The sequence below is a fragment of the Poeciliopsis prolifica genome, unplaced genomic scaffold, assembly GCF_027474105.1.
Source record: "Poeciliopsis prolifica strain line A6 unplaced genomic scaffold, Auburn_PproV2 SCAFFOLD077, whole genome shotgun sequence".
In the NCBI taxonomy this organism is placed as follows: domain Eukaryota; kingdom Metazoa; phylum Chordata; class Actinopteri; order Cyprinodontiformes; family Poeciliidae; genus Poeciliopsis; species Poeciliopsis prolifica.
The window spans coordinates 154,682-178,740 of NW_026562452.1; the positions used below are offsets into that span (position 1 = coordinate 154,682).

The window sequence follows — 24,059 nt, forward strand, 5'->3', positions numbered from 1 at the left end:
CGGATTCAGTGATGTGTTTACATTTAGATAAACATTTTTTTTTTTTTAATAATAAGCAGCAAAGCACATGTGATCTAAGTTTATCGCACATTTAAACTTTCAGTGGGGATTGTCCATGTAACAAAAACGGAAACCATCACCAACAAACCAACAGTTTCATTCCATTTGCTCAGCTTTTGCTTTCAGTCAACGCATTACAACACGTTTTCAAAAATATTGCTTTGCAAATGCAGGCTTTCAGATTTATACAGCTTCATACATTATTGGCAAATTGTGTCTCTGCTGTACAGTATTTAATTTATTTTTTTACATCTACTGTACATTCTTTCCCTGTATAATTTTGCACAGCTCCGCCCTTCTGTAATGGAGAAAACCCATCGATGTGGTGTTCTGGGGTGCATTAGCTCTACAGACAGCAGAGTGCTGTGCATTCCTTTAACCTGAGCGATCTATGTGATACTTTCAGTACTAAGCAGTCAGTGCAGGTCTTCACTGTAGTGTCTGCTCATACATTGCAGAGTCAAAGGATTTACATTCAGAGCACTCAAAGCTTAAAGTGTATAAACTCTAGAAATAAAAAGAAATATTTAGTACAGTATTAAAGGTTCACATATACATATTTAGATATACATATTTAGATGACATCCTATCTGCTATTTAAAATTTGTAAATAAAAAAAAAACTGTTAGTGACTGGAAGAAGCTTATATTATTGCATTTTACTGCAAAAGTGCGCTCATGCTCTACATATGCATAGCTAGTATGTTTTTAACTGCTTATTTCACATACACAATAGTGTTTTAGTGTTAAGGAGAGCAGTAGTGATTGACGATAACTCAAATTTTTGGTAGCACCACACATCAAATAAAATTCTTCTTAACATCCATTTGAACTAAAGTTTGTATTTTATTTTATTTTAACAAAAGCAGCTAACCAGGCAAGAGCAGCAATGATGGTGTTTTTCTAGAATGGGAAGCAAACATTTCCTTGCAGTGTCAGATAAAATTGTGCTGATAATTAAATTGTATTATGCTGTTGTGGTCCTCTGTAAAAATGTTTTTGTAATTGCTTCTTGTATGGCCATAGAAAGCAGAGTGTCCCTGAAATTAGTCTATTACTAAACATCAAAGGATTATGGAAGGACTGATTTTTAATTTGTATAACTCTGTCACTAGAAATAGCTGTCAAACACTGTAGCACCAAGCTGCTGACAGATTGACCATAGTAAAAGGGACCAGAAGACAGAAAAAATGAAAACTTCTGGGCACTTTGCACCCAGAAATCTTATTTTACACTTTGACTCCAGCATTACATCAACAATCCACAAGCTTCCACGGTCTGAGGTACTATTTCTTAAAATTCTCACTCCACATGACCATGTGTTGTGAATCTGAGCAGGCTACTTGACAAAACGGCAAACTAGCAGTGCTATGGCAAATCGGAACCACTTACAAGTGCTATTCTGTATTGGAAATGCACTATTATAGACTGTAATACAACAAATATAAGCAAATGTATCTTTTACAACCTTTGTATGGATGAAGTCCATAATCATCATTTTTTTTACTTTTGAATGCTTGCAGCTCACCAGCGCTTATATATGTGTGTTGTCGAGCTCTAGGAGTACTAGCTGTTGTTTCAGAATTGGCTCATCTGAGATTGTCCATGAAAGGTATAATTAATATGGCAATCAGTCTATATAGAAAGCTATTGATGAATTTCATCCGGCTCCAAAATGGCTCATAAAGGAAATCAATCAATAAAAGTTGGAATATGTTTCTTGAAATTCCTTTTTTTTCACCCACAGTGTCTTATCTGAACGCTCTCTGGTGAAGCAAGTATGCGTTCAGATTGAGCTTGCTCAGATGAGGCACTTCAGTATTTCACCCTGCAATACAGTGTGCGACTTGTTGGCTACTCATGCAACATGGGGCTTGACTTCAGCTTTAAACTTACTAAAACAAGGATTGTGTAAAACAGAGCACCGGGCGTGTTTTATGACGCTCATTTGTCAAACAAAACACAAAACTAAACATAAAAAATAAAACCAAACAATTAGAAAACTTACTACAGGTATCTGTGTTTTTTTAAGTGCTAGTTCCCTCGATCCGAACTCATACCAACCCCCACCCATTGTCCAAAACGTCCTATGATGCTAGCCACTTCTAAATTCTTCTTCAATTTCTGGTAGATACTTCTTTTCTCTCCTCAGGGTTTCTGTCAGTGGCCTGGAGCTGCTTGGAGACTCCAGATTTTTGGGTTCATTGGTGTGGTAACTGCCTTTTTGCTGGTAGGCATAGACGTAGATGGCATACAAACCTCCCAAGAGCAGCAGCAAAGCCAGAAGGACAATAACTGAAGAATAAAAATAGCACAGTTAGGACAGGGAGACAAGAAGAAACCATCTGCAAAATGTTTGACATTATTGAAAATAGGGAGTGTAAATTTAACTCCTGTAATCTGTAAAATTTGCATGTCAGCAGAGACCATTGGTATCTTGTTCAAGAATAGAATAGTAAATATCTATGGTGCTTTCTGAAAGGCTTTAGGAATATTGACAACAATAAGATATTACTAAAAGTTTTTCATTTGACACAAGATTTTACAAGTAATATATTTATATTTGAAACAAGACAACTGTAATTTTCCATTCAGATGTTATCTTCAACAATATATTGGGCAAAGAAAGATGTCTGCTGTTCTATTGTTTGGATGCCTGAATGGTGTGCCAATCCTTAATAACATGCTGATGTCCTGTATTTGCATAATATCCCAGAGACTAAGTGATCTATTAATCCAAAACATCCAATGATGAGCAGCAAGCTGCGCCCTTGCCAAGCTAAATATAGACTGATCCGGTGAAGGTCTTAGACAGAGGTGGAGCAGAGGGGGTGTTTCTGCTGTAGTTTAATCCAGATTCTTCTGCTTGGCCTGATGAGCAGGGAGACATTTTTGCCCTTTGCCTGTTATTCATTTAAGTCGCACATTCTTTTCAATATTTGACTTGATGTCTAGTAGATTATGAATCCCAAGTTGGACATGTGTAAACGTAAAAGAATACTCACATATTTGTATGACTAGTAAAACTTAACTGTTATTTATAGTAAAATGCTCATCAAAATTAAAACTCAAGCAATTTTCCATTTAAGTAATCAATGATAAATAGATTTATTATTACAGTGATGAAAGAGAGGAGCTTCTGTCTTCTGTATTTAAACTGCGTTTGCAGTCAGATGCCCTATTGATCCTCAAAAACTTGCTCCAAATCTAAGGACCCTGCTGCTATGAAGGATTAAAGCATATGAAAAAAAATACTTACAAGTTATCCAGAACAGGCCAAGATCATCATGAATATAAAAATATTCTGTAACAGAAGGAAACAGTAAGTCAAAGACATAAAAAAATTATATATATATATATATATATATATATATATATATATATATATATATATATATATATATATATATATATATATATATATTGAGAGAGAGAGAGAGAGAGAGAGAGAGAGAGAGAGAGAGAGATATTCCTACAATTTACAGAAATGATGCCAGGTTTTGAAAACTCACCTATGCCAGTGAACCAGGGGTCCACCTCCCAAGGCACGTAACCCAGAACAGGAGGAAAGGCCCCACAATTGGACTCAGAGACATAACCTTGCGTTGTTACAGGCGGATCTGTTTCATTTGGACGGAACAGCGCCTTCAGAGGGGCATAGACGTTGTACCTCACTCCAGAAATGCATCCAATGAAGCCTGGAGCATTGTGCCTTTGGATTTCATAGTCTATGTCACCAACCTCTGCAAAACAAGACACAAGCTGAGAAAAACACATTTATTTTATCAAATACATTCTTTTTTATATGCAGCAAGCAAAATTTTTACCCATAACTCTGCCTAGGAACATGGACTTTGGAGAGTCAAACCTAGCATCTTCCACAAGGGTTATCTTCTCCACAATGGGTTCCATGTAATCCACCTGTGATTGTATATAACTTTTATTAAAGTTTTCTTACTCATAAGAAGTAAATTCATCCAAGTACATCTATTATTTCCTAATAAATCCATTTTCAAAACTGTTAATCAACACCTGATGAAACCACAACTTGGAAATCCACTCTGGGACATAGCCTTTAGAATCTGGAGTCATTGCATGTGGTTTGATGGAACTAAAATTGAAGTGGTTGCCCATAATGACTGTTGCTATGGGGGTGGTTTTTCTGCAGGAGGAAATTATGCACATCATAAAATTAATGGCCTAAGGAAGATAAATTATTTTGAATTTTTGATGCACCATCTTAAGACATCAGCAAGGAAGTGAAAATCTGAGCATAAATGGTTCTTCCAACTGGACAATGACCCTCAGCGTAATACCAAATCAGTTAAAGAGGAGACTGAGGACAACAATGCTATATATAATAAGCATAGGGCTCTTTAAGACATAAGAGTTGTGAAAACTACTACAGAGTAAACTGAACAGAGATTAAGAACCTGTGTTTTGACGGTTCTGTTGTGTCTGGTTATGTTCACATAGTGAGGGTATCCATCTGCCAGGTTTCGGTGAGTCAGCTGATACGTGTGTGTTATGAGCCCGAGCTTATACCGCAGATCTACGCTACCTGTAAGAATAAACAGGGATCGCACAAAGGGATAACCATAAAGCTAAAATGATAAAAGTACACTTTTATTTTGTTTTGCTTCACCTACCATCAACCTTGAGGATAACAGCAATGTAGTCTTGAACAAAGGAACTGATGTACAGCAATACAGCTGGCTTGTGAACAGTGCTGAAACTGAACTCTATGTCATCTGACGTGTCGTTGTACCCGAGACTGAAATTGTCGTAATGTGGGTCGATCCAGTTTGCCCACGCTGCCTCATCTGAAATGGGTTTCTTTCGTATGTTGTACCTTAGCCACGACCCAACCTCAAAGTGAGCTCCGATGTCTTAGAAAAAGACAAATAAGGAATTAGATGCATGCTACAGTCAAAATATAAACAATAAACATGGAATTACCTTTGTGGCAGTAGAAACCATCATAGGCTGTGTTATTACAATCACAAGTGTAGGCTGCATATCCCTCAATGCATTGCCCGCTGTTTCGACATGGTATGGTGGCATTAAGACACTGTCCAGAGCAGTTCCTCCTTATACCTTGCTCCTCATTTACTTTTCCTTCCAAATCAAGAGGAACACCATTCATGCGTAATCCTCGAAGGCACCCCAAAAAAGGTCTGAGGGTGCGGTTGGCTGCACCTAGTGGAAATAATGCACATGCCATTATTTTGAGAACTAGCTTAAAAAAGAAAAACAGATCTTTTCAGTTGAAATTTTAACAAGTTCTATTTGAGGAACCTACCTACAAGGATGGGGTGTGTGAACTCCATGGTGACAAAGGTCTGACCTGGAAACCGTCTGACAGCCCAAGGCTGGTAATCGACCTTGATTCGTGCCAGTTTTGCATTAATCTCAGCCTGAACAAAATGCCACTCATTGTCATTGAGTGGCACAGGCGAGCGAAGAGTCACATTAAGGATGCCATCTCCAACCATAAACACAAACACAAGATTGTGAGTGGCTGCAAGAAAAAAAGAGAGAGATGAAAAACTTTCAATACGATCAGCAAAGGCAAAAATGGTAGATGAAGTCAACTTACTGTTTAGTTCTATTCTTATAAAGTTTCTAAGCTGGTCATCAGAGTTCTCCAAGAAGACACCAGGTGCACGGTAGGTTTTAAAATGGAAGGAGATGTCAGCTGTTGATCCAGGCCTGAAAGTGGGGAAGGTGATGTAGGTGGGCTTGGTGAAGGATATTGTGTTCCAAATATTTCCTGTGAAAATGACAAAAAAAAATTTGTTTAACGATTGGACGTACCTACAGAGCACTGAAGCCCAGAACGTTTTGTTACTTTCATTTAACAATGTGATGGCATGTGATGCTTAGTGAGTTTACTGATTGGTGAATGCTTCGCGGTTGTATTGATTATATCTGAATTACTATGTAAGATTGTGAATTATTTTATGTTCATTGGCTATTTTCTTACTAAAATGTTTTTATTAAGATAAGTCACATCTTTTATGAAAAAAGATGTGTTCTTATCCCCCAAAACTAAAGAAGTAGAAATTAAAAGCCAATTATCAGTAATCAAATTGTAACTGAACTCACTGTCACCATGGCAACGGAGTGGACCAACTGTGAAGTGAGCTTCTGAACCAGTTCTGTTCGTGTCCCCAATCACCAATCTCCTCACAGGCAGGTGGTCTCTGAAGTCCAAATACCCTTTATCTGAGTACCTGGAAAGCCACCGAAGGATAAAATGAATGTCAATATAAAAAACTCAAGTCAAATAATTTGGTTTTTGGTGGTGCCTTTTACCATTGCCTATAGTCAGCATCACAGTTGCACTGAAACTTGGGGTCAACACAGGTTTGGTTGATGGCACAGCCACATTTTTGGACTTCCCTGAACGTCCCGCCCCAGTAATAGTGACTCTCGTTATTCCGTCCGATCCAGTAGCTAAAAGGCCTTCCATCTAATTTCAAATGGATGCACATGTGACACACTAAAGTCTTTAATATTGACTTCAGACGTAAGTAAAGGCATTCAGACTGAGCTCACTCACCAGGGGTGTTGAGGAGGCGAGACTTATAGCATGAATAGTCGATCCACTGCTCACAGTACATGGAGGTGTTGGCAAGAGCACTGACTTCATCCCATGAAGCATTCCAGTAGTTCACATCTGCAATATATGGCTTGTCTATCGAGCTTCCAGTCACTCTGGTTCCTTCAACTCGGTCATGCATTATCACTGTCCAAGCTTTATATGCTGCAAATATATATATTTTTTAAGTAGAAAAGATTAGAGTGGGAAAGTAAAGCAATTACTTTTCAATACAGAGACATCACAGCATCTAACTGTTCTTACTTTACCATGAAATTTTCCTCCTCCTTTCTCATAACGGAGAGCATGCCCATCTGTTTTCATAAAGGCTAAACACAATGCTGATAAAGCTGCGTTTTAGCAACAACAGTGATTACTCACACTTCATTTTGCAGTACACCTCAAATGGTTTTAGCGGCCCACTGAGATCAGGATCGATAGTGTAGTTTCCAGACCAGTACTTGCCGCTGAGTCTGTAGGCCTCACACGACTCTTTGTAAACCGCTATAGTGGGAAATGAATGATCGATTTGTTAATATAAACAAGAAATTGTGCCTTAGTTAAGTGTAAATCAATAAAGAAGGTCATTGAACACAACTTACACATGTGACACACTTCTCCTTTGTAGCCTGTATTTTCACAAATGCAGATGAAGTCATCCCAAGATTGGATGCATCTGCCCTCATGTTCGCATGGGTTTGGAGTACATCTGTAGATAAAAGTCTTGGTTTTTTAAGTCTTTCCACACTTCTAAAGAATATAATAGACCACACCTTAAATACTTTTCTCTAAGTTGCTTTAAATTTTCCTTGCTGAACTTCTAGCTAGCCAAAATAATCTCCTCTTCCAAACAGCTATTACTGAATTTCTATTTTTGAAAATATATTTCAGTTCGAAAGTCTGAAAATATATGTCAAAAATTTTCTTGTATAAATTATATTTTTTTTCAACAATGTAATGAAAGTCCAGGATCAGTTGTGAATTTAAAAATTCTTGCAATCTCCATGAACTGAGCTAGACGCAATCGTGATCAGAAAACTGATAAATTTTTTGTACTTTTCCTTTTGCTGTGGAGTTTCTGGTTCTGAAACTAAGGAGTCCATGTCATTCCTCCTTTTTTACCCCTCTCAGTTCAGATTCAAGCATTGAGGCCTACTGAAAAATAGGGCACAAAAACACTGACTTTATTGTTGAAGGGAGGCCAACAAACTGACAAAGACAAAACTTGATTAAGGTTCAAGTTGTGTCACTTTAGATAATATTTCAAATATTTGATTGGAATCTTGGAATCTTTTTGTTGACAAGAATCAGGGTTAGAATTTTTGATATATTGTGCTTCATTGCATCATTAGTAAGTAGGTTTTGATGACACAAATAATGAAATCAGAATCATCAACTGAACTGTTGGTTTATGAGACTAAATATAGCTTAAGAAGCCTAATAATGCTCCAAGATGATCAGGGAAAATCAGAATTAAATGTCTCCAACACACTATTAAAGTGCTTTGAGTCATTTCATACCTGTCAGTAATCCCACACGTTCCTATCAACAGCTCCTCGTATCGAGCCCACTGTCGCTGCAGTGTAATGTCAATATCAAGCTGCTCGTTGTCTATAAAAATATGCTGCATGCAGCCGTGAAAACGATTCAGTTTGGTCTCACACTTGAACAATGTGTTATTGGTTTTCGGACAACCTGAAAGCATGAAAAGAAATGTTGTGTGATTTTGAAATCAAACAGTCAGCATAACAGAGCTCTTCGCAGGAGTTAAAATTCTCGACTCACCTCCAAAAAAGTAGCGATCCCCTGTCCGTATGCTGAAGGGGTTGGTGATCTTTAGTGGTGAACCTTCTTCTTCGTCAATGGTTAGAGTCAGTAGGTTGTCTCTGGCTGCCAAATCCACAGTATGCCAGTAACCGTCATTGAGCCGGTATCCTAAGGAACAAGAACAGGGATTTCAAGAACTGCAGTGCCTAAACAAGAAGTTTAAATCTTGTAAGGAATGCCTAAGGCCCACCTGCACCAAACTGAATTTTCTTCTTTCCCGTCTGGAAAATGGTGACATTGATTTGACCCTCACTGAGACCTAACTCAAGGGCACCGAGGTTATCAGCAAAGCGTGTGAACATCAGCAGCCCAGTGTAGTCCCAGGAGCGAAACTTAAACTTGACGAACAGCTTTGGCCGACCGAAGAACCCCGGCACTTGCAAGAAGTTGTTTGGTCCAGCAAACGTCATGGGTCTAAGCAGAATGTCTCGACAGGCAAAATGCATCTTTTTCTGTTACAATGGAGAAGTTAGACCATTTAAGTTGGAATAAAACATTTTCAACAAGTTCTTTACTATTAATACAAAGCTTTACCTTTCGAGGAATCTGAACATCAGGGTCTTCTCTCTTGGCTTTGTCAATTACATTGACTCCATTAATAAAGACATTTTCCAGACACCCACGGAAATTCGGTATGGTAGGAAGGTGAGGCAGGTTTGGCTCTATTACTCCTCCAACGTACATCTAAATGACATTCAGTTCAAGTTTTCAGCTTGAAACCTTATCAGACATTCTGGACATTCATGTGAGGATTTTATATTTCGCATTACCTGATCATCCAGATCCAGGTGAGTAAATTCTCCCTTACAAACAGCTGTCACTGTCTGACTGTCCACTGTAAAGTTCACCTGTCGACCATGGCGCTTGATAGTGACATAGTGCCAGTGCAGATTATCCAAAAGGCTACCTGCTGTCAGAGTGATTCGGCCATCGACTTTGTGTATAATGCTGCTTCCTAAAGGAAAAATTGAAAAAGGCTTTCAAAACATAAAGAGATGCCTTTCACTGTCACTCAAAGAAGCAAAGCCACTAATGCATAAGCTCAGTGAGCCTGTTTTCTTTGTTCACTATGGTAAAAATATTAATTCGCAAAATTTTTAATTCTCTTTCATTTCTCACCAAGGCTGATGTGCAGATAAAGACGACCTTTTTTTAGCTCCAGGGTCAATAGGTCTCCCTGAATCCCCTCGCTGTGTAACAGCAGACCATCTTGCTCCAGAGTCTTAAAGTTTATGGCAATGTGGTCATGCAAAGTACGCAACCTTTTTCCTGGATAGGTGTAAACCACTGCATCATCTCCGTTGTATTGCAGCACATAGGAATCTGGAAACAAGGCGATGTTAAGAACTGAACATCAGAATTTCAATCAGTATCATCTTGTTTCTTATCTCTGTTTTATCCTTACTAACTGAGTGATAGAAATTATTGTTTTTTTTTTTTTTTTTTGTAAATCCTTTCAACTCGTCACTGATTTTTACCATAAGAGCAGCCATAGAGCTCCAGTCTGACACCAATCTTTCCTCCATTCTCTGTGTTCCACTCCAGAGGCAACAGACGAATGTGTTTAGCAGTGAAGGCATAATGGAAGACATTCCTCTTCACCTGATAGTAATTCCAGTTAGCAGGCAGGGTCTGCGCACAGATGAGATTGGGAGAGTTATTGCGTTTGGTGTTAATGCCTTATTTGGAGACTGGAGATGAACTGATGAAGAGATTAGATTTGGCACTATTAAAACAGTTATTATGCCATGCTGACTTTGTTTCAGCCCCATTGGCAATAAATATAACAAAGCCACCCCAAAATATCCTAAATCGGCTATAAAGATTACATTTATGTTATTATGACATTTTAATCCTCGGCTCAGCTGTTTTGTGTCCCTCATTCTAACCCTCCTGCTTTAGCTCCTGGCACCTACCGAATTTCCTCCTTTCATGATATATGGTGTCCAGGAGTCTGGTCTGTCTCCATAGAGAAGTGTGTACTTGGAGATCCAGTCATAAGAATTAAACGTCCCCTGGGTTGCGATTGCCACTAGTCTGTACTTTCTGCCCAAGTCAACCTGCAGCCATGGCTGTTTGTCTCTGGGGGACGGGGACCAGCCGCTGCTCCCTGTAGGGCAGAGAAGAAAGTGACAGTTTAAGATATGAAATAGTAACTGGAATGTTAAATTGTTGACATTTAAGCCACATTATAACCCTATTTAACAAAGAGCAGTGAGTAAAAACCTTTTGTTGCAGTATTTGGGTTCGGATGAAGTTCATTTGATTGCATCAATTCCTTTTCATTCCTTTCCTGGATTGGAACTTACTGCTTCAATGTTAACAATGCATACATCACTTTTTTGCTCGGTTGTATTTTACATTAATGTAGTGCAACTGAACTTTATGACAATGGATCGGAACCTAACTATATGACTGGATCATACTGGCATGAGTGGAACTCAATATTTACCAAATTGGATTCTAAATAGTTGCACTTGCATTGTACCTTGTTGTTTGGTGAGCTGCTTTCTGATAACATTTGCTGTGATTTTTTTTTTTTTTTTTTTGCTTTAGGAGTAAACAAAACTGAAATTTAGCTTTGATTAATTTGTGTTGATGTTTTTCTTGCAGAGAAATTAATTTAATTTCTATGCAATTGTTATTTAAAATAACACATGAAATTCTATTCAGTTTTATGTGACAAATTGAGCCTGTCATTCTCAATACAGTAATCAAATTATAAGGTAAAATAGGTAACAACATGGTGGGTAAATCCTGTTTTGATGTAATAATGCCAGAGCAGTGCCTCTTTGCATCCAGATACACCAGCATAAAATCAGGTGCAAATAAGTGGAATGAAGCCTTCCTTGATGTTCTGAGTCACACTCTAGCTTTCTGCTTATAAGAAGTTAAAAGCTACCAAGGATTGAGCTGAATAGCAAGTGTATGGAGAAAATGCAGATAATGAATGGGAACTTACCATAAAGTTTTGCAAAGTTGGCAGAGTACAGAAAATTATATCTTGAAGAGGCCAGGAATGAGGAGGCATAGAGCCCAGAGATGAGTGGATCAACACATTCTCCTGCAGAAACCAAATGAATGATATCAAAGTCAGAAAGCATCAAAATTACTTCTCATTATGCTGCAATGAAATTCTGCCTTTGTAACAAGCCCCAGTCTGACTTTAATAAGTGGTCGATTCAGGTTGTGTGAAACATTATTTCATATTTCACAATAAGCACAGACCCATAAGCAGGTGGAGCAGAGCTCATAAATCTAACAGACTGCCCTTAGAGCTCCTAAGAGAGCATGTCTGGCTTACATCTTTGTTCCTTCACTATTTTTGGGCAAACTATAAACAACTAAAGGCTAAATTTAACTCTGAAATACATCTTCAAACATATCACACACTTCCAGACCTTTTTTTCAAAAAAATTGTAAAAACATTGGAGTGTCACATAAATCTCTCTGTGTTTACTCCACTTTACGATAAGAATAGATGCTTTTTCTGAGTTAGAAAGTCACAGTAAAATTGAGAGCACATCACTAACATGTTGGGTTGCTCTGCACGTCATTGTGAGAGACTAATAGTAACATCCCCAATCTGCTCTCTGGCCCAGGTCTAATAAAGGTTTCCGTAATTCTGCCTAATCTCACTTCTGTCACAAACAACAATAAATGTCTGATGCCCTCAACTTCAACTGCAGAAGAAATCTATTCCTTTTAAGTGACAGAATATTGCTTTTTATACTCTCAAAAGAGTTAATATAAGTAGACTTTATATCTAAAAGGACAGGGTTTTACTTAGTAGAAAAATTCACTTTTTCATTAAGATTTTCTTTGTCCTTAGACAGTGTGTTTACTGGAAAAGAAGGAAGTTTCATTTTGTATGTGTGTTATTATGCTAGCAGAGGTCATAAAGAAAGGTTAGAGACTATGGATAATGGCAGAACGATGAAGTCTGCAAATAGGCGAGTATAAAGTAGAATGTGGTGTCAAATCACAAAATGACATTGCAGTGAAGCAGAGGACTTTAATGAGAGCAGATCATATGACGAAGGGACATGAGAAAGCAAAATGTTTTCATCATGAACTAGAACAGCCATGAGGCTAATAAACTATGCCTCAAACACACCCTTCTGCATGCTGCACTGATATATACTGGGACTTTAATATGTTATTCACACAAGCTGAACTTCTGTCCTCTTCAATGCTGCACATTCAGGTGGAAGAAACATGCTGAGCGAGTGAAAAATGACCTCTGTCTCAAATGACCTTCACTTGTGTTAGCATACAGAGATCCCTTCCAGGCTGCAAGTTATCAATAAGAGATTCATTTCCCGTCACAGCATCATCTCTTTTCTGCACCCTGGTCTTTTCCACAGATATATTAAGAAGCCCTGTGTACTCCCACGTTCACAATTGTTTTTCTTTTTTGCAAATGGTTTTGATTTAATTCCTTGTGATGCTGTGAAGGTGGAATAAATTTGACTTTGAAAAAGAAAATTAACTCTATTTTAGGCTCCAGTAGGTTAACTCAGATTATTTAGCTCCTCCTTACTGCAGGCTTGACACTTACTCTGCACCTCCACCCAGTCTGTGTGTCATTTTCTTTTTCCTTGCTCTCACTCCTCTGTCTTTATCTCCATCCAAACTCTAAAAATAACCTTGCATCCCAATCATTTTCTTGTGTTGCATCTGAATCCTCTGCTTTGCTGCCTCTTTCATCCCAACTGGGTGTTGCTATGATGCAGCAATTAAAGTGGACCATACCTGATGCCTGGGTGATTAGCCTACACATTTCCCTCTATTTCTAATTATATCACAATCTGATTAGATCCTTTATACATTCTGCATGTATAACGGTTCTGTGATGATCAGTGCAACTCCAAGAGATCACAGCACCATCACTGCTGAATCATCAGTCTGTTTTTAAGCGAGAGTCTGCTCCGTCTGGGCTGAGACATCATTTCTGAGTGTTGCATCCATTATGCACTGAGGCAAATCTTAAAGCTGGCACTATGCAGGAGGCAACTGAGGAGCAACACTCTCTACAACACATTGCTGCAATGCCAATAATATACCAGAAACAAGAAGAGGAAATAGAAAAGGTTAAGCTAGAAAGCTTTCTGTTAAAGCAGATTCACTAAATAATTTATGCTGAATCAGGCTTCAGCAGGGTGTGCCAAAATACGACGTGCGACACAAAACTGTAATACATGCTTAAGTATCAGTCATATTCAGAATGTGACTCTGATAGAATATATAACAAAATAGCTAATTTGTTAGCTATTTTGTGTTTTTTGTGTTTTTGTGTTTGTGTTTTCTTTTCACCATTAATATTAACAGTACGGTATATACAAACACTTCAATTTTTTTGCAAAAAAAAATTGCATCTGAGAGGAACTTTGCAGCCCCACCCTAAAAGTGGATTATAAGCTTTAGGATCTGATGATCCATATGACACACACCTCCGCCATGCATACACAACCCACATACAGTAACATCCAGCATTATGTCAATAGACCTTTGTCTGGCAGATATATAGGACTACAGTGATTAATCTATATAACCAAACATCTTCAGCTAGCTCAATGCAGCAAGACTCCTGTGATCAGCAGCCTGCCATAGATTACATGTCAACTTTTTTCTTAATTCCTAAAATTTGTTTGAAATATTTTTAGCAGTTATGTCACACAAAATATTGTAATGTAAGTAATTCTAAAACTAAGATGCAAGAAAAATATGTAAAGTTTATTCATATTATTGTAATAAACTTGTTAAATCATGTTTCCATACTTCACATTCTGTAGCTCTTGGTTGACACCCCAACAGGGTTTCTTAAACTGATGAGTCAGTAAAAACCCTATGAGGTCATCGCCGGTAATCAAAAAGGCAGCTTGTCAGTACGGACTAAACCTCTGATGGATCGCAGCTCCTGTCTCTGTCGCCAGTTTTACCCTATGAATGTAATGACTCCCCATGCAGGTGCACGCAGGCTACCCCAAAAAAAAGTACTGCAGTGGGCTGGTCCTGGTGAGGACAGAGCCGCGCAGTCTCTCAACCATCCTCATTCAAATGCGTTTAAGAGATTTTCAGCAGCAAGGTTCTAAAACATATCTGAACAAATATATATGTATATTATCTTGTATTATGAGCTCAAGTGACGTGGCGCCTTATGAAAGTAAAGATGTACAGCACGCTGAAAAAAAAAACAAAAAAAAACTTGCGTGCTGCTTGAGAGAAAGCACTGCAATGCAGACAGTCCTGTGCTGGAGAGGGACCACCATGCACACCCTTTGCAAGACAGACTCAGTCTGCCCGCGCACTTTTTTATGCTATTCCGCAAACCGACGCCTTCAAAACTGCAGCAGTAAAAAAAAAAAAAAGAGGTAAAAAAAAAAATCGTAATCATCCGGCTTTTATCACAATGTCTGATTTGACTGCAATGTGTGTTGCCCTTCAAACATCCCAGCATTTCTGGCTTTGCCCTCCATTAGTAGGCTATTTGATAACTGCTGTGCCTCTGGATGCAATCCTTAACTTTTACAGCTACATCAGCCCAACATAAAGCAGATTCTAGGTAAGACATTGTTATGCACTCTGAAATACGCATAATTCACCTATGCACTAGCAAGCGGTTACACATGAATAATTTCTGTTTGACAAGACTTACGTGATGAGCAATGTTGAAAACCCAAAAACAAGAGGCATATGCTCAATATTTTGCAAGTCATCCTTCACTTAGAAAGACGTTTCTCCACATAGGCTATGTTAATTAGATCGAAGATTCCTCTGCAGCATCCTCTCACCCCCTTTTTAATCCAACTTTAACTCGCACAGCTCCAACTCCTCTTCCCGGGATCTCGGGCAGCCTCTACCGGGGCGGGGACGCGCTTCGGATGCTGGTGCTGATGCTGGGCTTCACCGAGAGCGCGCTTTTTGGTTTTTTATCTCTTTTATATTGCTAAGTTTATAAGAAAATCTCGTAAGGTTGTTGATCCGGCGTCTGACATTTCGGCGAAAGTGCTTAAAAAGCGCTGGGAATCTTGTTGACCAAGGTGGGATGGGGTTCCTTTGCGTCTCTTCCAAGGGAGTCTGGGTTCTCAGATGCAGAGGAGGCAGTGGGGGAGGAATGTCAAAACTTTTTTGGTCCACTGCAGTCTGGCAGCATTTTTCTAGATGACTTAGGTATTTTAGCTTTCTTCAATCTTAATAGTAGAGATATAGACATTAATGTTAATACAGAAAAAAATATTTTTCTGGCATTGCTCTTTACTGTTCATTTCAGTTTCATTTCAGTAGGCTGCACAAGCATGCACTGCTGATGTGAAGGATGATCAAGATCTTTCTCTCCAGGACTGCGGATCAGATCTTATTCCCAAAATAGAAAATTCCCATCCTCTGCGGTAAGGATAGCCAAAAAGGAAGCCAGTCACGTCCTTCAAGCAGTTTGAAAGATCCTCCGGTCTGTCCATCCAACCTCGTCCTGGTGCTTTTTCAAACCACCACGTTTTCAAATGTGCCCACAGCAGTACAAAGTTACAGGATGATGATGCCAGCTGTGCCTGACCTCAGACTCATCCTTTCAGACGCACACATAGGTGGGGGCAGGGTGTGTGGGGGAGAGGGATTTGTACAAACGGGTGGCATACTGACCATAAAATAAAAAAAGGCTTTTGGATTAAGGCGGGGGTTTATGTAGCGTCTGTGTGCCACTGATGATGTGAGATTGAATGCTTGGGCCAGGGACGGATTTGCTGAGTTTTTCAATCAAATCAGATTGTCAGCTTGTAAGCTCCCTGCCTCTGGCTTTCTCCATGAAATACCATAAGAGTATAGAAATATTGCTAATGCAAGAAGAGAACACAATTGAATACAGAAGAAAGCATAAAGTAGGCCAACAAATCTGCAGGGAATAGCACTGCATCAGACTGGCCAGGCAGTACATTAGGATTTATTTAACTGATAAGGTTCAAAAACTATTAAGTGAACAAAGACCTCTCAGTCAGGGAAGAAATAATTATTCTCTATGTCCTGCTCTTAAGCTATGTCACAGGCCTTTTCTGCATGGTTTTTACCACAAAAGCTCAGTGTGTTTTGAAAAAATTACCCACTTATAAGCCACCAACAAACAGAATAATTTATGTGAAGGTGCCCATACCATTTTTTTAAACCAGAATGATGAGCATGAGGACATCAATTGGCATGCTGGTGCCACATTCAGTAATGCCATTTTAGTCAAGGTCACCCTCTCCCCTGACTAATGGAAAATCTCTAAATGGCTCTAGTTGTAAATGGCCCTTTGGAAATGCTTGGTCCCTTTTTCATCATTCTCGATAAATCCTATCTTATTTTTCTCACAGAGTTTCATTCACTTTTTCATGGGAAAACCTAATTCTTCTTCCGACTCAATTTTTCAGAATTGGAACCTGAAATTTCTAACTTTACAACAGTGAAAGAACAGAAGTTTGCTTTGAATTTTGAACTAGAGATGGATGGATGGATGGATGGATGGATGGATGGATGGACGGACGGACGGACGGACGGACGGACGGACGGACGGACGGACGGACGGACGGACGGACGGACGGACGGATGGAATAGCTCTTTGCATCTCTCCTTGTGGAAACCATACAGATAATCAGAAGAAACCTAATGCAGTTGCAACAGCTCACTGTTCACGGTAATATAATAAGCTGATTAATGACAGCAGTCAGAAGCAGATATTATATTATTAACCTAAAACCTTTTGGATTTATTATTGTGATCTATTAATGTCTTTATTTGTGTGATGAGAACTTTACATGTCTGTTAATGTTAAAAAATAATAATAATGTTTTTATTAAATTTGCAATATGTAATTTTGTCTTCCACTATTTCGACATGTATGTAAATAATAATAATAATAATAATAATAATAATAATAATAATAATAATAATAATAATAATAATAATAATAATAATAATAATAATAATAATAAACTTTATCATGTTTTTTTAAAATGTATCATGTTGTTTAAATTTTCTTTATGGCCCAGGAGAAAAGAAGAGTTTTTTTGTTTTATTTTATCTACTTTCAGTCATCAGATAAGCATGTCTGCCGCATCAGAAGATTCAATTCCAAAAATCACCAGTAGGTGGCAGCTAAAGCTCACATTTAAGTTTCTGCGTCTTACGTTTGAGTGAAACCGCTACCAGGCTTGTCTTGAATTGTGGGAGATTTACTTTTAAGACACAGAAGGTATTTGCAAATACACACAGGACTTTGTTGTTCTCTTTTAACAATGCAATACATTGGTGTTTTTTTTTAGAATTGTAACAAATTGTGAAAAAATGCCAGGTGTAAGATCAATTTACCACATAACTCTAATTCAAAGCAAAAACCATGCAGTAAAAGTCATTCTTCTAATGAAGCAGATTCAAACAAGGCATGCTGACACATTAGCATCTTTTTCTCATAGGAAATGTTTTTTTTTTATTTGTGTGATTTTTTGTTTTGTTTAGCTTTTTTCTGGGATCAGATCAGATTTTGGCTTTGTCCTAAAATGTCAAGTTTTTTTCCATAGGGGTGCCATGGGGCTTTTACCACAAACATGGAAACACAGAGTGCATTCTGTATGGTGCCTATATGCAAACAAAAACACACGTACAGAGGAATCATTATGCTGATCTGTCATCATGGATGAGTGCCACTTGTCATGAAGATGGATGATGGACTGTGTGGAGGTTTGTATGATGAACGTGGGCTCTTTTCATGTTTCTGATGTGTCAAGCACAAAACAAAAACATATAATGCTGACACTGACAATCGGAACCGGAAACTGCCGAATTCAGCAAGATATTGTCCCTGCTGGCTTGCTGATGAGACAATTGTTTATTTTGGCCACCACCGATGGGAACATAATGTTAAGTGTAGTTGCAGAGGACCTGCAGTAAACAGAACAGCCTCCTGTCAGGTGTCCATACACTACTGTGATACCTGCAGCAGCTGAAAATAAGCCTTAGCAGGAGATGCACAAATGAGCACATCCTCTCCCTCAGTGCCCAGGAAACACGGTTCTCTAACTATAATGTGTGAGCTGCCTTTAGTCATTTTTGGTTTCCAATATTTGTTAAATAAAAATGAAATCAACTGTGAGATGAGCATTTTGATCTGTATTTCATCCAAAGTTTTCAAAAACAAGTACAGACGCCAACAGAGAACTGAAGCAGACAAAAGTGAGCCATAAACAGGAGCTGGTCTCTACTTTGACTGGACTCAGATCTAAGCCAAATTAAGACATCAAATTCAATGCAACCCATTTTCCAGGTTAAAGTTCAAACCCCAGAACTTGGAACTGGAGTCAGCAGTGTGATTTGTTTTTTCATATGTTCATTGCCCAGAGACACCACCAGGAGGAATACAAGCTAAAAACCAGCAATTTTCCAACATTTTTCCAAAAGGAATGTCTGAAAACTTTATGAGATGCAAAGATCGGAAGTATACATAAAAGATTTTTAGTGCATAGTTGGAGCCTGAGCTTGAGACTGGTGAGAAGCTGTCAGTTTTTCCATGTGGGAGGGATTGTTCTGTTAATTTTTCAAAGGTCAAGGCCAATAAGTGGGAGTTTTCTATTTTTTTGTTTGTTTGTTTGTTTTTGTTGTTTAATGGTTGTTAGTATGAGTTGCTGTTAGGAAACTAAAATAAGATTTTAGTGTCAATGTTACCTTGAGCTGTTTTTTTTTTTTTTTTTTTTTAAGTTCCTATATATCAATCACTACTGAAAAGAAATTTGACTTTGTAAGGTCATGCTGTGAAATTGGGCCTCTGTCTCTTTAAGAAGCTTCTACTCTTTCTGACATTCCCTCTTTAGCATGTCATTACGACAGCGTTTCTTCACTAAATTTTTAACAGCCTTTCTTAAAACTGTTGGCCTCAGAAATAATTTCTATGTTAATCTCAGCAGCAGCACATTTTCCAGGGCTCCAGCTCCAAGGAGGGGCTTTGTGTTAATAGGCTGCTCTTTCTAGGAGCAACAGTTTATATACTAATGATATATTTCAAGAGAGAGGAAAATATTGGTCACATAATTTGTTTTGCTGCATAGCTCCTTGAGAAAATATAATTTTTGGTGTACTCTTTGTTTGAAGAATTTCACTTAATTTAGCCTGACTTCATCCTCTCCCTCTATCAGCATTTATAATACCTAATAGTTGATTCACAACACATACTTGCACTTCTACTACAAGGCTTACTACAAAGGCATTGTACTTAGTCCCTGAGCACCTAAATGCTAATTACATTTAGCATTCTTCTTGAAAGAAGTTTTAATGCAAAACTTCTTTCCACACCCGCAGACAAGCCTTAATAAAGACACACTTATATTGCTTCTCAAACTTGATTTATGTAAAACAGACACACAACGACAGCTCTGCAAATACATTCACTCACACACCTGCATGGAGTTTGAATACTGACAACAGCTGTGGTCTTCTAGACATGCATAGAACCGAGACACTTTTGTTTTCCAATGTTTGAGTACCCATACATGGAAGTTCAGACCTATAGCGAGTGGCGCATACACACACCTACACGTCATTAGATTGCGCTTTCCTCATGCAGCAAACAAGCCACAGTTTAGTCTGCTTCCTAGTTTGTTTGCCCACTGTTTTTTCTCTTTTGTTGCCCTGACTTGAGCTTTGTTTGAAGTGAGCTGTTAAGTCCAGCCAATGACAGTTGCAGCTGGGAGGACGATGAGTGAGGATAAAAAGAGTTGTGCCAAGTCGCAAAGTATGACGGTTGGTTAGGTTGGATAAACAGGAGGGTGTTTGTACCAGTTTTCACATTGCAACAGCAGGATGGTTCTCTTGTATTTCAAAAATATTGCGGTATCACAGTGCATGGAAACTATAACATTTGGAAATATCTGACAGGACATGCAAGTTGTATCCCTTCTGGCTCTTTAAGTTGAGCTCCAGTAAAGCAGCTTTTGGAAGTGAGGTTTGAGAACAGTGTGTCCCCACAAAGCTGTGCCCCCCTCCACTTATAGACTGCAGGTGGGGAGGGAGTTGGGCCACTTGATGGGCAGCTAAAGGAGTGGAGATCTTATTCTTCTGAGGTTGTTATCTGCACAAGGTGTTTAAATCTTAAACTTTTGAAATCAAAAAACAAGAATAATTTGATGTCCTCAGTTAAAAGGAGGGAATGGGACCTCATTAGTTGTGACTAACATGGGTATTGTTCCTGATGATGAACCATTAGTGAGCAAGCCAAGTCACAGGCCAGGCCCAGTGGAAGTTTGTGGTGTAAAGTGGGTGCTTGCAGAAAGGGGGAGGTGCGGAAATAAAATACAGCCCGACTCCTCCTCACACAGTTCACCCTCTCTTACTGTTGCTCTTGGAGGTCACAGCACCTAGCAACAGCCTGGATCAAGCCCTGAAGGAAACATGAGACAGCACACAGGCATACACACACATGCACACGCCTACACACACAGTTTGTGCTGGAAAATGCATTTCTTAAATACGAAGATAATGAACTTACTCTGTTACTGCATTTATTTTTTGCCCGTTATGAAGCCTTCACAGGAACAAAAATGCAAAAAGAAGAAACAATAGGCAGAGAAATTTTCAAACTATTGGAATGCTAATCTTTAAAAACAATGATAAACCTGTGCCTGCAATATGCTTATTTGATAATCTAGTTACAGCTTATATTATATCTAAATGGTGCATTTGACCATTTCTTCTAGGTCTATACTCTAAAGCTTGCTTATAGCTTGCTTTGTTGTCTTTCACGCTTATTAGCACCATTGTTAAAATGTGTAAAAAGCCCGAAAATAAAATATTTTTTTTTGTTTTGTATTGTTTTTATGCTGAAATAACACACCCTTTAATCAGACTACATTCATTTAGTGAGAGAAAAGAATTAAATACTCATAAATAATTGTTTTGAACAAAATCACTGGTACTACACTTACCAGGTAAAAGTTGCTCCTGCTGTAGAACCTCCTTTTCCTGGACAGCACTTAGTCTTCTTCTATTACATCTCACAAGTTTAGTGCAGACAAAGAGGGGGGTATTTGATCGTTTGTCTTTTTGTAATCTCATTAAATCACCTTGAGTCCTTGGTCCTCATAAATCCATACATCTTGTGTGGCTTGAGGTTTGGGGACTGAGAGCCAGTGATGATCTATATTTCAATTATAGTATAATCCACTTTATAATTGAAACAATTTGAAGTTTTCATGATGCCAATCTCAGCACAAGGTTCACAAGACCTTTGAAAGAGAAACATGCTCAGAGCATACCAAATCCTGCACCATACTTAGTAGAAAGTTTAAGGTGCTTTTTTATGTATTCATTCTTTGTTGCACATAAGACCCATTTGGACCATTTGTTGCTGAAAAGTTAATTTTAAACTTATAAATACAAAGCTCCAGTTAAAGCATGTGAACTCTGTACATTTACATCTTACATAATAGGACAAAAAGGCCTTTTCCTGACATGCCTCCCAAATAACTAGAACTAGTCAGGATGTAAACGGTTTAATGAGTGTTGAAAAGGCTTGGTGATCCCACAATGCCACTATTTGCAGTAGTTCTGTAACAGTGAGATAGATTTTTATTTTTATTTACCTCCCTGCCTGAATGGTGGCATTATAAGCTAAAAGAGAAAGCCCTCTGTGTCATTTCATGTTTGTGTTCCATGGAAACAGGAAGTGAAAGCTTATTAATTAAAGATTTCCATATGTTTAAAAAAGCAAAGAAACAGTAAAGTAAAACAAATATCATGTCACATTTATAGTATTTATTTGTTAGTATTTATCCAAGTAAAAAAGTATTTTTCACTTAGATTTTTGTGAAATACACATAAATGGGTGAAGTTGTCATTCTGTAATAACACAAGACATTGTAGAAACAATAAAATAATGTGCCAGTACATGTGGAGCATTATTAATTTTGTTGTTTGGAGAAATATATCAAATTTTCACTTCAAGTGACACCAATTTAAGATTAACAGGACATAAAAATGGAACCACAGACTTTAGGTATTTATTTGCCTTGAATCCTTCTTTAAACATGCATGTACAAAATAGATGTTTTGTGTGTTTTCTAGTGTTAAAATCAACTAGTTGCACACAGGAATTCATGTATTCAGGTTTGCTAAGATGCTGCCTGCCCACACTGAGTTCAAGCAGCAGGTACCTTTTTATCCAGTAATTATACTGTTTGTATTGGTTAGAACTGCCCTCGAGGCTGATATCTTCACAATGGAAAAAGGAGCAAGCCCACATTTCTAGGTAGGACTTTTTCCAAATGTTCAGTGTATTACAGCAAATCAGTCCGACGTTGCTGCTTCTCTGGAGATCTATTTATTGACCACCAGTCACTTTCATTGCACTCAGTTTTGCGTTCTCAGCACTCGGCGCATATGTTTACTTATATATCTCTGCCAAAGCACACTTTTGCTCATGCATGCATATGTATAAAGAAGTGAAAGCAAACACAGATGCGGCTAATCCACCACAGGTTCAGATTTTGGCAAAATGTCATCAATTTTGCATTCAGTGTACTTTCACACAGTCAGCAGTCTAAAAATAGCTGAAGGACTCTGGCTCGCTGCCCGGCCTCTAACTGTCAATGCACTATCTTCCCTCTCGCTCTGACATTCACTATTTAACCTACAATATCAAAGCCAGAAGCAGCACTGACCTGTAAGTTAATTATTTGGAAAGCCATAAGGTGTAAACTTGTGTAATATCAAAGTAGATTTTTCTTTTTTTTGGTGCAAAACCAAAGACAACACAGAAACATCAGTTGTTCTTGGAAAGAAAGTCTTATCTGCCTCTTAGCTTTGATGTCACAATATGAGGGCATATTTCAACTATTTTGATATTTGTATGATTTATATTGTTGTGTCTATTCCAAGAGCTGTAGTTTGAGCTCCACTGCCTGTTTATTAGCTCTCGCTCGACTATGCCGCTTTATCAGTCTCTATCGAACTCTTTATCTTTCCGTCTGCCTGATTCTGGTTTGAGAACTCCTCCTCCCTTTGCTTTTGCTGATGGTTAGAGATATCAAGTGTTCTGGCAAAATATTTTCATTTTGTGTAGAAGAATGTTTGTTTCCCTAATTCCAGGAGAGACAGACTGAGGTTAAAAGCATTGAACGTGTTCAAATACACCTATTACATTACTATGCAACTTCAAGATGTCAGAGGATGTTTTAAATACTTCTGTTAAGCCGCCACTTAGAAAAATAATAGTACAGGTGGAGGACATTCATTGAACATTTACTAGACTCAGCTAAATCTCTGGTCTCTATGCTGTCAATTATGGCTCTCGTCATGTTACAGCGCTCCCAAAAGATCCCTCTAGAGTAGAATATCGCTCATTTTCTTGAAAACCTGAGAGGCCAGGTTGCAACACATTATTCACTCATTGTGCAAGCTCTGTAGGCAGCTTATGTATTGACAGGCTGAGATAGTGCACTATAGTCTGAAGGGTGAAGGGTTGCCTAATGTAGCTAACCCAGCAGTGGAAACAGGGAATAAAATATGGGCAGTAGGGTCACCACTGAAGCTGAAGCTTTTCTTCATCACTC

General features: G+C 38.3%; 1 protein-coding gene across 1 annotated transcript; it reads right to left on the reverse strand.

Moving 5' to 3' along the window:
- Positions 1-625: 625 nt before the first annotated feature.
- cntnap1 (contactin associated protein 1) lies at positions 626-16,014 on the reverse strand. The gene is made up of 24 exons (XM_055021526.1): positions 15,149-16,014; positions 11,453-11,554; positions 10,407-10,600; positions 9,969-10,122; positions 9,610-9,813; positions 9,261-9,445; positions 9,025-9,174; positions 8,681-8,942; positions 8,449-8,598; positions 8,184-8,358; positions 7,266-7,372; positions 7,045-7,167; positions 6,625-6,828; positions 6,378-6,534; positions 6,168-6,295; positions 5,659-5,832; positions 5,362-5,580; positions 5,019-5,258; positions 4,705-4,948; positions 4,493-4,616; positions 3,887-3,980; positions 3,572-3,802; positions 3,319-3,363; positions 626-2,354 (listed from the first exon to the last, which is right to left on the reverse strand). The coding sequence occupies exons 1-24, from the start codon at positions 15,207-15,209 to the stop codon at positions 2,155-2,157; spliced, it is 3,927 nt and encodes a 1,308-aa protein (XP_054877501.1). The 5' UTR covers positions 15,210-16,014; the 3' UTR covers positions 626-2,154.
- Positions 16,015-24,059: the final 8,045 nt, after the last annotated feature.

Coding starts and splice junctions, on each gene's coding strand:
- cntnap1 (XM_055021526.1), bottom strand. CDS start 15,209: ATGACTTGCAAAATATTGAGCATATGCCTCTTGTTTTTGGGTTTTCAA. Junction 9,446..9,609: donor TTATCTGCACATCAGCCTTG/GTGAGAAATGAA, acceptor TTTTTCCTTTAG/GAAGCAGCATTATACACAAA. Junction 8,359..8,448: donor GGATCGCTACTTTTTTGGAG/GTGAGTCGAGAA, acceptor TCATGCTTTCAG/GTTGTCCGAAAACCAATAAC.